The sequence below is a fragment of the Macaca thibetana genome, chromosome 1 (assembly GCF_024542745.1).
Source record: "Macaca thibetana thibetana isolate TM-01 chromosome 1, ASM2454274v1, whole genome shotgun sequence".
Classification (NCBI taxonomy): Eukaryota; Metazoa; Chordata; class Mammalia; order Primates; family Cercopithecidae; genus Macaca; species Macaca thibetana.
In genome coordinates, this window is record NC_065578.1 from 86,064,419 (window position 1) to 86,078,657 (window position 14,239).

At 35.9% G+C, this 14,239-nt stretch overlaps 2 protein-coding genes across 2 annotated transcripts in view; one reads left to right on the forward strand and one right to left on the reverse strand.

Annotated features, from left to right (window-relative positions):
- Positions 1-14,239, forward strand: part of LMO4 (LIM domain only 4) — a 523,833-nt gene that overhangs the window by 45,477 nt on the left and 464,117 nt on the right. The gene's annotated exons all lie outside the window — the stretch shown is intronic.
- The window catches only part of SELENOF (selenoprotein F), a 270,936-nt gene that overhangs the window by 9,462 nt on the left and 247,235 nt on the right, over positions 1-14,239 (reverse strand). Inside the window, exon 4 of the mRNA XM_050775036.1 lies at positions 8,744-8,807. Coding sequence (XP_050630993.1) covers positions 8,744-8,807 — 64 coding nt within the window. The remainder of the gene's footprint in view (positions 1-8,743; positions 8,808-14,239) is intronic.

The following is a 14,239-nucleotide window of genomic DNA, read 5'->3' on the forward strand; positions in this document are numbered from 1 at the left end:
ATACCACCACCATTTACCATCTGGGTTCAGTGAACTCTGTTTATTTTTGTATTTTTAAATGATTTTATGAATAATTTTACAGAAGAATAAAGGGATAGTGAAAAACAAATCTATTCGAAATTTTAATAAGAATTAAGCACATAAATTCAAATATTTATTCCGTATTTTCCTGATTTTGAAGGTAAATATAACCAAAATGAGCAATGTGCTTTCAAGGCAACTAACTGCTCATTGACTATCATGCATGAAATTAGAGCACAGCCACGCTGTAAATATTGATTTCAGATTCCAAATACATTTCTAATAGGCTCTAACTTATTTTTACTCTGGCTCTTTTTGTTTGTTTGTTTGTTTTTTTGAGGTATAGTTTTGCTCTTATTGCCCAGGCTGGAATGCAACTGGACGATCTTGGCTCACCGCAACCTCCGCCTCCGCGTTCAGGCAATTCTCCGGCCTCAGCCTCCCGAGTAGTTGGGATTACAGGCATGCACCACAACGCCCAGCTAATTTTTTTTTGTATTTTTAGAAAAGACGAGGATTCTCCATGTTGGTGAGGCTGGTCTCGAATTCCCAACCTCAGGTGATCCACCCGCCTCGGCCTTCCAAAGTGCTGGGATTACAGCCGTAAGCCACCGAGGCGGGCAGATCACCCAAGGTCAAGAGTTAGAGACCAGCCTGGTCAACATGGTGAAACCCCGTCTCAATACAAAAATTAGCCAGGCATGGGCTGGGCGCGGTGGCTCACGCCTGTAATCCCAGCACTGTGAGAGGCCGAGGTAGGCGGATCACCAGGTCAGGAGATCCAGACCATCTTGGCTAACACGGTGAAACCCTGTATCTACTAAAAATACAAAAAAATAGCTGGCCTGGAGGCAGGCGCCCGTAGTCCCGGCTACTCCGGAGGCTGAGGCAGAAGAATGGCGTGAACCTGGCAGGCGGAGCTTGCAGTGTGAGCCAAAGTCGCGCCACTCCGCTCCAGCCTGGGCTACAGTGTGACTCCGTCTAAAAAAAATAAATAAATAAAATACAAAAATAAAAATAAATAAAAATTAGCCAGGCATGGTGGTGCATGCCTGTAGTTCCAGCTACTTGGGAGCCTGAGGTAGGAGGACTGTTTGAGCCTGGGAGGCAGAGGTTGCAGTGAGCCGAGATCCCGTCACCGCACTCTAACCTGGACAACAGAGCGAGACTCCGTCTCAAAGAAACAAAACAAAACAAAACTATTATTTCCTTTCTGACCTTGGTAATATATTGTTTATTCACTCACTCTTGATTTTTGAGAAAATTCATTCAGGATATTGTCAAATGAGGTTTCAGAATCTGAGCTTCTGCTCATACGGAACAATTTTATTATCATTAGAGTCTAGAATAGGACTTTCTAATAGAACTTTCTGAGATAATGGAAATATTCTTCATCTGTTCTTTTTGGCATGGTGGTTACTGAGCATCTGAAATGTAGCTAGTGCATCTACGGAACTGGATGTTTAATTTTATATAATTTAAAAAAATTGGGCCCGGACAGTGGCTCATGTCTATAATCCCAGCACTTTGGGAGGCCGAGGTGGGCAGATAACCTGAGGTCGGGAGTTCGAGACCAGCCTGACCCCATGGAGAAACCCCGTCTCTACTAAAACTACAAAAAATTAGCTGGGTGTGGTGGTGCATGCCTGTAATCCCAGCTACTCGGAAGGCTGAGGTAGGAAAATTGCTTGAACCTGGGAGGTGGAGGTTGTGGTGAGTCAAGATCACACCCACACCATTGCACTCCAGCCTGAACAACAGGAGTGAAACTCCGTCTCAAAAAAAAAAAAAAAAAAAAAAAAAAGAAAATATTTAAAACAGCCATGTTTGGCTACTTGGTCACTCCAGGTCTAAAGTGTTATTTTATCTCTTTGCATTCATTTTCTGATTCATTTAATCATTAGAGGCGTTTCTGTCAATTTTCTTCTCTGCCATTATGGGCAGAAAGCAAAAAAATTTCAAATTCTCAAATGTGTTCAATGAAAGCTTAAAAAAAAAAAAAGACTACAGAAATGGTGTCATACTATGTGGGTCACACAATAAAATCAAAGAATGATTCCCTGCTAATGTTTTTTTTTTTGCTGTTGTTGTTTAGTAGAGATGGGGCTTCACCATGCTGGTCAGGCTGGTCTCGAATGCCTGACCTCGTGATCCGCCTGCCTTGGCCTCCCAAAGTGGTGGGATTACAGGCGTTGAGTCACCTCGCCCAGCCACCAATTTGGAGACTTCTAAAGAAAATCCAATCACTCTAATTTCCAGAAAATGTTCCTATGTCAATTTAATTATTTGTCACTAATAAAGGCAATTTTGTAAATAACACTCAAAGTGATCAAATAAACAGAAGTAATTTAAAAACAGATTAAATGTTTCAGCTTTTCCCTTAGGATTGTTAGCAACCCATTCATGCTGCCCCCTAGAAGAGCTAAGTTTTGCTATATACACTGCTCAGAATGTCAAGGGACTCTCATAATTCAGAGGCTCTTTAGAGCTAACTTTAAGGAGTATTAAAAGGGATTATTTTTTAAAAAAAGTATTAAGGAGTATTAAAAAAAAAACAACCCCAAAACCCAAACCCACATCTGTCCTCCTCCTTGTTCTATAAAGAGGGTATATGTGGAAATGGGGAGATAATAAGGAAGTATATGTTCTGAGGTTAAAGAAAAATGTTTGAATTATGTTATTTTCAAAATCACAAACACGTGAAAATATAAATGAAAAAAGAGACAAAATATACTCGGACAAAATATAATCCTGTTGATTAGACAGAAATATAGTCATGTTGAAACAGGATTATATTTTGAGATGAAATATCCTGTTGATTAGAGTAAGTACATTCGAATCAGAACATACTCTAAATAACAATGTCATACCATATCCAGAAATGTCAATATAAAGAGAATGGCAACAACAGACAACCTAATTCTCAACTGCGTTCAACAAAAGCTATTGAGTAATCAAAAAAGTATTTCTAAAACAAGAAAACTGGCTGGGTGTGCTGGCTCACGCCTGTAATCCCAGCACTCTGGGAGGCCAAGGCTGGCAAATCACCTGAGGTTAGGAGTTCCAGACCAGCGTGGCCAACATGATGAAACTCCATCTCTATTAAAATACCAAAAAAAACCACAAAAGTTAGCTGGGCGTGGTGGCACATGCCTGTAATCCCAGCTACTTGGGAGGCTGAGGCAAGAGAATCGCTGGAACCTGGGAGGTTGAGGTTGAAGTGAGTCGAGATCATGCCACTGCACTCTAGCCTGGGAGACAAAGCGAGACTGTCTCAAAAAAAAGAAAAAAAAAAAAAAAAAAAAAAAAAAAAGAAAATATACTATTATATACATTTGGAGTACAAAATTGTGTCATCCATTAGGACAATTTAGAAGCACTTGAAAACAGAAAAGGACAACTTAAGAGAATTTAGGGAGACTGGAGGTACAAAATGAAGACAAGACAAACTAAAAAAATTATGATTTTTACAAAAAGATGAGAGCTTTTTATGAATGTTTGAATCCTGTAAATTCATCAAGGGCATATAACAAATGGAAACACAGGCTTTTCTCCAGATTCTCAACTGTTAAAGGTGGGGGCATCCCTTGAATTAGAAAACTTTAATAAATCAGTGCATTCATTCCATAAATACTTGAATTCCTCTTAATACTAGGTGCAATGTTACATAGATTTTGGGTATATCAATGATTAAAAAACAAAAAACAAAACAAAACAAAAACAGAACACAAACTTTGAGCTCTAGCTTGAGAGAGGCAAAAGACCAGTATGCCAAATATAATCTTATGTGGGAGGTGTTCTGGAACATAAAAAGAAAAGTAAAACACTGTTTAAACCACCCAAAAACAATGCTGGAGCCAAATTTTGAATGAACTGGAATTTGCCACAAGAATTGGGAAGGAGCACAAGTTAGCAAGAATTTTCAGTGTGTACAAACACACAGAAGTCAGAGCTCAGAGAATTGCAAATAGTTTTGCATAAACTAGAGATGTGAATCTAGAAATGAGAAACTATGTCATGGCGAGTCTTGTATGTCATTTTGTATGTGACAGAGAACTATAAAGGATTTTAAGCAAGAGAGAGATACAATCAGATTTGTCTTATGAAAAGGGTCTCTACTGGCTGTTGTGTTAAAGAGGTAACGAAGTAAGAAAAGGGAAAAGAGGCAGACTAGATAATAAGTAACTAATCCTTTTGGATAAAGATGTTATGGCCCTGATTGAAAATATAGAAAAGAGAAAGGGACTATGAAGGTTATTACTGAGGGAGAAGAGACACAACATGGTGACTAACTGGATATAAAGTGTAAAAGATCAATCATGATTCCTGTGTTTCATGCTTATGCTTTTGCCTGATCATATTGCCATTTATAGAAATAGGGAAGATGGTATACTTTTAATAGAGAAGAGGATTAATACAGTTTTTGGACATGCTGGGTTTAAAGCCTTTCTATTAAAAATGTGGACCACAGTCTGTAGGACTGTAAGAAATACAGAATCTCAGGACCCATCCCAGATTTATAGAATTATACTCTGTAGTTTAAGAAGATCCCCAGGTGATTCATATATGTATATTGGTTTAAGGTGCCTATGAAATAATCTAAATGGAAATGTCCCATGGAAGTAAAAAATATAAGAAATACAACTTCTAACAAAATAAAACTTTATGTAAAGATATAGATTGGGAGTCATCAGATAAGTACTGTAATTGAAACTGAGCGAGTGGGACACCATTCGGTAAAGTCAGAAGAGAAGAAAATTTGAAGATAATAGACCCTCACTAACAATAACGTTTGAAGTGCAGGCAGTAAAAGAGATGCTAGAACAGAAGAAAAAGATATGTTGGAAGTAGGAGAAAGCTAGGAGATCATGAAGTCACACAAGTGAAGAGAGTTTCAAATGCTAGGGCCAAGTAAGATTTAGTAGTCAGGAGGTAAAATGGTAGAAAGAGAAGCACCATTATGGTACTTTGAAAAATGGCTAGAGGTCAATATACAGAATTTTGCATACGAGAAAGGTTGCAGTTATAATATATATTGACTTGAATGTTTTTTTAAAGATGACCAATGTATGAGTATATGAATGTTTGATGGTTCATAATTGAAACTTATTATTAACCAAGCAGCAAATATAAGATACAATAACAATACTTACCACTTAACATCTTCATTACTGGAATAGTGATTGACATACAGTAAGCATCAATACACATTTATAGAATTATGGAATGATTTACTCTGTATTTGCTGGTGCCAGACACATACTAACTGATTTACATGTTATCTCATTAATCCTCAGAACAGCCCTATAAGGTAGATATTAACCTATTATACCTCAAGTGTAACCCATTTTATAAACAAGAAAATCAATGAAGATAATGCTAATGGATCAGTATTCTTTCCAGCAAAACTCCAATGTAGCAATGCAACCTTAAGCATGGCTACCAATCAATCGTAGCTGGCATGAGAAGCAGGTTGAGTATCCTTAACTGAAATGCACGGGACTGTGTTTCATTTTTTTGGATGTGGAAATACTTGCATATATAGAATGACATATCTTGGGGATGGGACCCAAATATAAACCTGAAATTCATTTATGTTTCATATATACCTTATACATACAGCCTGAAGGTAATTTTTTGCAGCATTTTTAAAGTTTCATATTTTGGAGCATTCTAGATTTCAGATTTTTAATTATGAGGATGTTCAACTTGTACTACATTACTTCAAAACTCCTTTTTGTGTCTGAAGGTTTATGATTCTAATACAGAGGTTGCCAAACTGAGGCCCATGGGCCAAATCTGTCCTGCTTGCTTTTGTTAATAAAGTTTTACCAGAACACAGTGCATTCGTTTAAGTACTGTCTATGGCTGCTTCCGTGCTCTAACAGCAGAGTTCGATAGTTACAACAGAGCTCATGTTGCCTATAAAGCTGAAAATTTTTACTATCTAGTTCTTTACAGAAAGTTTGCCAAGCCCTACAAAATTAGGGATAAATCACATTACTTTCTGAGAGACAGCTACATTCTTTACACAGAAGACTCAAGCGAGAGAAAAAAAAACATGATTACTTAGGATGTCACCACACGTGAAGTGACAGAATACTAGAATCAACTATGAGAAATTATTATAGACAGGCTTCTATACTTAAGCAACTAGAATAAGGAAAAAAAGGTATTTTAGAAGGCATATTTGGAATTGACTAAGAAATATGATCTGGGAATTTTTTTACACAACTCTGAGTGGTTTAATGTGGGTAAAACATACCAAAATTTAAATTCTTCCTTTTTCTGAAATAATTTAACATTAATTTACTCTTGTTTCATGAAATGGCTAAATTAAGTGATCTTAAAAATTGACAATGTATTATAAGCTAGAGTATAATGAAGATTATCATGATAATCCCAGAAGCTACTTGATGTTGAAGATAAAAAATATGAAGCAGTGGCCGGGTGCAGTCGCTCATGCCTGTAATCCCAGCATTGGGAGGCCAAGGCAGGCAGATCACCTGAGGTCAGGAATTTGAGACCAGCCTGGCCAATGTGGCAAAACCCCGTCTCTACTAAATATAAAAAAAATTAGCCATGTGTGGTGGCATGCACCTGTAGTCCCAGCTACTCAGGAGGCTGAGGCAGGAGAATCACTTGAACCCAGGAGGTGGAGGTTGCAGTGAGCTGAAATTGCACCACTACACTCCAGCGTGGGCAACTCTGTCTCAAAAAAAAAAAAAAAAGAGAGAGAGAGAGAGAGAGAAAAGAATATGAGGCAGTGATGACATGAAAGTTAGTTTGGTATTTGTAATTACTGCTTTATAGCAACAATTCTCCATGCTGTATTTCAGAATATCTTTAAGATGGAAATTCTGAGAGTGGGAATTTAATGGTTTTATCACAATTATAACAACTTTTCATGGGCTCAGAAAATACTGATATTATATATAATAATATTAAATACAGTTACACATTATGGAATTAATAATTTTTATTTTAAGCAAGTAGATAATTAAATATTTATACATAGCATTAAAATTCAATTGTTTTCAAAAGGAAAAGACAGTATGATATGTGTACCCTAAGGTTTGATAATTTACATAATATGTATTACCGTAGAAAATAAAATCTGGTATCATAACTAGGAAGGCTAATCATAGTATCGAAGCTACTCTTGATTCTCACGAAAATCTAAGTTATAAAATGTTGTTTTTAATAAAACAAGTAAGTATAATCAATGCAGCTAAAAATCAATTGCTAAACCTTTCTAGAAATAAGAATGCTCACACTATCATTCAGAGAATGGATACAAAAAAGCCAAAACAATGGTGGTACAATTCTGAGTTTAAGTGTTTGAGGCAAAAACAAAAAAAAAAACAAAGAAAAAAACAGTAAGAAATTTTTTCCTCAAGCAAAAGTAGTATCTTCTTTGCTATATTAGAATGTGTTACTCTAACAAAGACTGTTTTTGATTAGATATATATCTGCTTTGGGCCTCATTAAGTGTCCCAAGTCAAACTTCTATATTACGTATCTGTGCCAAATGATCAATATTTTATTATAAACAATTCTAGGTCAGCAATAAAAAGCATGTGCTAATACAGGCAATTTTATAAAATATTAAATCCAAAAAATTCTCTTGCCATTAACTAAATAAGGCAAGAAATCAGGGGAATGTCAGCAAAAATCGAGGTAGAATGAGGTATGTAAATTAAATACTTATCTATGTATTTAAAAAAAAAAAGAGAAAGCATTATTACCTTCAGACAAGTTCAGTTTCATAAAACTGATTTTCAAAGTGACATGCAAGGACAGAAGACAAAAGCCTTAGTTCAAGCCTTTCTTGGTAATGCAAAGCTCCTCATTATTGTCTGATGTCAACCCAAAGAATATACCTTCACAATTATCCTTTAACATGTTTATCCTTAAAATTCCCTGTAAAGATATATACATATGGCTTTCTCTCTTTTGTATTTCAAATTCTTTGGCAATTACTTCTTTCTTTGGTGATTTGTTATTTTGTACAGGTCTACTCTTAATGCAATTGTTCCACATAAATCAATTCACATTTAAAATACACTACAATGGTGTGCTACTTAAAGAAATTACACTTACATCTGGTAAAGGAAAGGCTCGTGCAAAATTCACACCTGGCAAAGGAAAGGCTCTTCTTTTAAGAAAATAACTCCTTCATGTGTTGTATTTTAAATCTAAATTTTTCTCTTCTTATTTTTAGAGACAAAGTCTTGCTCTGTCGCCCAGGCTGGAGTGCAGTGGCGTGATCTTGGCTCACTGCAACCTCCACCTCCCGGGTTCAAGTGATTCACCTGCCTCTGCCTCCCGAATAGCTAGGATTGTAGGCATCCGCCACTGCACCCAGCTACTTTTTGTATTTGTAGTAGAGATAGGGTTTCATCATCTTGGCCAGGCTGGTCTCGAACTCCTGACCTTGTGATCCACCTGCCTTGGCCTCCCAGAGTGCTAGGATTACAGGCGTGAGCCACCATGCCCGGCCTCTAAATTTCATATATTGTTTTCGCTTAAAATAAACATAGCATTCACCAATTACTTTAACAAACCACCTCCATGAAAACAAATGTGAAAAAAATACATATTATTGTTGAGAAAGTATAATCCTAAAAATTCTTATTCCTGGGAATATATAATGAAAACGATTCACATAAAATGTTGATTTTAAATGACTGAACAGCTTACTGGAGTAAATTTTATATACCTTGGACTTGAGGGAACCTTCCCAATTTTCATCCACAAACTTCAAGAATAGCTCCTGCATACAGCTACAAAAGGAAAAACAGGAATTTAAAAAATTTGTATAAATTAAAAATGTACTTATAAAATAAATATAAATTTTCACAGTATAAACACTACAGTTAGCAGATATATAGATCAAAGAAATGTCAAAGCTGGTTAGCTAGACAGGACCATGCAGTTCCGGTCTAACAGAAGAGAAGATGGAGGCCCAAGTATAATAAATGATAGAGGAACTTCCAACCTAATTCAATTACTCTTAAACCTAGTCAAAAAGACTGAAGTAGATACGGAAATTTAACAACAAATTTTAAATAGGTAAGATATCCTAGGAAGCTCTACAAAATATTAAATATTTCCTACTTTTTTTTTTAGGGTGATAAACTGAATATAGGTCTATATCATCCAAGATAGTTACTTAATAAAAATTCTTTCTGGTTGCTTTTAAGTGATCAAAGTTTTAAAATTAAAACAACTGCTACAGAAAGTACTATGTAGAGATATTATAAGAAAAGCAGTAAAATCTCATTATAAAGAACTCAAATGCAAATATTTTCCTTTAATGAAATTTAGCTGAAATGGATTCAATGGTAAGTATCTCTTTCCTACAGAACCTGCACATTCACTTTATAGTAAAAGCTCATTATAAAAAACTCAAATGCAAATATTTTATTGCAATGAATTCAGCTGAAATGGATTCAATGGTAAACATCACATTTTTTTGTAGTTGCAGAGCCTGACTATTCTTTTTATAGGGCAGGAATATACTTGGAAATGTTGTGACCATAAGAGAAGGCTGGCAATTTTAAGAACAATCATATCCATTTCATTTCTTCTTGGCTTTTAGATTTGTTTTTTATGGAGGTTCAAGAAAGATGGACTTTACTTTTTCAGGTTCTAAAATTTAATTAAATTTAATTTTTTAACTGAATTTATTTAATAAAAAAAAAATGCCCTATGCATGTTTATTTAAAATAGTTTGGAAAATACAGAAAGGCACAAAGTAGTGATTTAAACACCACCTTAATGTGACCTAAAAAGATAATGATTCTTAACAGTTTGATGACTTTGGGCTAGATCAATTCTTATGTTTTTGGGGAGTCACTGACCCTTCTGAGAAGCTGACAGAATTTTGCTTTAATGCAGGCTGTTCATGGACTCTGAAACCAATGGTGGATTTCAGATTAAGAATTCTGATGATCTCTAAGGTTCACTGCAGCAATAAAACTTTAAGAATAGGTTAATTTGGCTGGGCACGGTGGCTCATGCCTGTAATCGCAGCTCTTAGGGAGGCTGAGGCGGGTGGATCACGAGGTCAAGAGATTGAGAACATCCTGGCCAACAGGGTGAAACCCTGTTTCTACTAAAAATACAAAAATTAGCTGGGTGTGGTGGCAGGTGCCTGTAGTCCCAGCTACTCATGGGGCTGCGGCAGAAGAATCGCTTGAACCCAGGAGGCGGAGGTTGCAGTGAGCCAAGATCACGCCACTGCACTCCAGCCTGGCAACAGAGCAAGACTCTGTCTAAAAAAAAAAAAAACAAAAAAAACCTTAATTCTATGCAATAAGTTTCTTTTGAAAAAGATTTGGCTAATCTTGGTTAGAACTCCAGAAAAAAAATATATTGAAAAATATAAGGCCATATTACCAATAAGCTAATGAAGCGATAGTCAACATTACTAGAGATTAGGGAAATGCATATCAAAACCACAATGAAATCCCACTTCACACCACTGAGATAGCTATTATTAAAAAAAAAAAAAAAGAGATGAGGATGTGGAGAAATTGGAACCCTTGTACACTGCTATTGGGAATGAGAAGTGGTCCAGTGGCTATAGAAAATGGAATTGCAGTTTTTCAAAAAATTAAAAATGGAATTGCCATATGATCTGCGATTCTACTTCTGGGTATATACTCAAAAGAAGTGAAAGCAAGGCATCAAACAGGTATTTATATACCCATGTTCATAGCAACATTATTCACAATAGCCAAAAGGTGTTTTCCCACTCATGTGTTCATTAACAGGTGAATGGAAAAACAAAACATGGTACATACATACAACAAAGCATTATTCAGCTTTTAAAAGGAAGGAAATTCTGACTGGGTACAGTGGCTCACGCCTGTAATCCCAGCAATTTGGGAGGCCGAGGTGGGCGGATCATCTGAGGTCAGGAGTTTGAGACCAGCCTGGCCAACATGGTGAAACCCTGTCTCTACTAAAAAATACAAAAATTAGCCAGGTGTGGTGGCAGGTGCCTTAAACCCAGCTACTTGGGAGGCAGAGGCAGGAGAATCGTTTGAACCCAGGAAGCGGAGGTTGCAGAGAGCTGAGATAAAGCCATTGCACTCAAACCTGGGGGACAAGAGCGAGACTTCTCTCAAAAAAAAAAAAAAAAAAAAAATTCGGACACATATTACAACATAAACGAATCTTATTACAACATTAATGACATCTTGCTAAGTGAAATAAGGCAGTCACAAAAGGACAAATGTTTAAATGAGGTAACTACAGTAGTCAAAAATTCAGATACAGAAAGTAGAATGGTAGTTGTCAGTGGGGGCAAGGAATAGGGAGCTATTGTTTCATGGGTATAAAATTTCAGTTTGGGAAGACTCCGGGGAAAGATGGATAACACGGATGTACAACAATGTGAATGTACTTAATACCATAGCACTGTACACTTAAAAATGGTTAAAACAGTGAATTTTATGTACATTTTACTATAATTAAAAGTATATAAGGCCATATTTAGATTTGGTTATTAGAGTTATCTTTTGCTTATAATCCTTTAGAAATTCTTGGTGGAGATTCTACTACCTTATCTAATAGTATTTCTCTACACCACTGCTTCTTTATACATGATACATGTGGGAAATGATAGTGATTGTACGGAGCACTGGAGTAAAAGGATGAAGCAGCTTTTAACTGCGCAAGACTAGCCTGGGAGCCCTGCTTACCCCAGGCCCCACTTGGTTGTCTCAAGGGCTCAAGGACTCAGTATCTATCTTAGCACATCCATAACCCACTCATGGGAAGCTTGTCTATGCACCACAAAATATGAACTGATTAACCAAAAATATTAGAAACATACCCTTTAATGAGCAGGCAGCTCAGATGTGACCTTTTTCAAAAAAACTTTTGTTGATTTCCTAGTGTCAGGTAGTGATTTTCCTAATAAACTTTCATAGAATTTTGTTCTCACCATAATGTGCATCAAATAGCCTATAACTTGACAGTAGACAGGAAATGTCTTAATTTCCCCCAGAACCAGACACAAAGCTTCTCAACACAGGTGTGCTAAAGGGAGAGAACTATTCATTTAACAAAATTAAATGTCTTTTTTTTCATGACAAAACTTCAAAAATATTTCAAGTTCCTTTGACAAAGTTTGTAGAGCAGTTCCATTCCAGGGTAAAAAAAGAAAATGGATGGAACTCAAAGTTGCAGAACATTATTAAAAGTCAAATTCTAAAAGCATTAATCTGTGTTGTTAGCTGGCATATACACACACACATATATATACACATATATATACATATATACATTGCACATACACATATATATGATCTGTGGTGTTCATAGGAAAATATTTGTTTTGCATGGTGAATAAATAATTTAACTACAGATTGTAGTAAACTTAAAATGCTGTATAATCCTAAGTATATTTGGCACTACATACAAATTCACACACAATGAAATACATGCTACTTATAAATCGTAGAAATTCTCTAGTGCATGCAAAAAAGACAAATAAAGTTAATTCCTTGATTTAACCAAGTTCCAACCTCAGTATTTTTACTTTTTAAAGTGACTAGCATAAAAAAATTTTAATCTTCAAACATTTAGGGAAAAATACCATTACAAGAGAAAAATCAAAAGAAGCAAGTCATATAACTTCTAACAGCAAGTTGGTAGGCCTTTTTAAAAATATGAATTAGAGTCTTACTTGTATAGACAATCTAACTCTAGGCCATTATTGTATTAGGACTAGGGAAATATAAGAAATCATTAGGAAAATATGGGAACGATACACAAACTGCATCTTTTCCCTTTGGAGTCTCTATTTCCATGTAACTTATGACTGCCAGATTTTCCTAAACTTCTGATATGGTTCTCTGGGTGGGGGAAGCAGAAATATCTAACTACCTCAACTCTATCACTAATGTGCCTTAGTTGCAACAGGATTTTAAAATATGCTAATTTCCCATTTAAAAAGGTGATTTTTATTCATTAGTCTTCGGAAAAATTCCAGCTCTGTGGTTAGTCGATGTTTTCCCAGTTTAAATATTTTAAGTATTACAGGTACTACATGTTGAACATCCCAAATCTGAAAAAAATCTGAAATCCAAAACACTTCTAGTCCCAAGAATTCCAGATAAGAGCTACTCAACCTGTACTGAGATTAGTAAGGGCTTAAAGTGAGGTTTCACATGTAGAAAAAGGCCACACTATTTCTGTAGCTATCTTTGTTATAATTAAGGTCCAACTAGTTGCTACAAAAATGTTCAGAAAGTTGGTCTATGCTGTTTCTCACCAGATAGCTAGAGTCCAAAATAAGTTCGTTTATAACACTGAACAAAAGTGACACTTGTGAATTACATAAATTTTCTGAATTTCTTAAAAAAGGGCAGTATTTGTTAACTCTTGTGCCATCATCATACCACTACCACTACCACCACCACTACAAATTTATAAACCTGTCCAAGTTAGAAATACTCTACCACTTTCCAGTACGAAGCACTTCAAGTATTTTTGTTGGTAACAATAACCACAGCTCTAAAGAAACATGACCTTAAGAAAACCTTGATAAACTAATTATTTAGGTTGAGTCAAACTAAGTATCAAATTTTCACACAGCATGGTATAGTGAAAAGAGTTCAAGTTGTGAAATCAAACATGTATGTGGTCCAGTTCTGGCTCTGCCACTTACAAGCAGTATGCCCCACCTTTGGGTAAGTCATCCATTGAGCTTCAGTTTACTGTTTGAACAAAAGGGTTATTTACTTCCTTCCAGAGTTGCTACAAGAAGTCACCAAAAAAAGCGAAAAGCCTGGATTTTTTAGATGCTCAATACATAACATCTGTTATTATAACCTTAATACTTCCACAGTATTGGTTAAGTTCAAGTTGTGTACGTGAAGCCATTTTCATGTCTACTTAATAGAATTTTCAGTTCAGGGACTATTCAGGGATATCATTCATCGTTCGCCTGTAATGAAAACGGCCACTCCAAATTTTCTCAAGCTTTCAAATTCAAACTACCTTAGAGGAGAGTTCTCAACCCTGATAGTACAATAGAATCACCTGGAAATATTTTGAAAATTACTCATCCCTAAAACCTACCCTAGATAAACTAAATTAGGATATCTGGGGGCGAGATCCATGCATCAGTATTTTTATTTACTACTAATAGTACTTTAATGATTGTAATGGGCAGGCAGGGATGAGGAACACTGCCTTA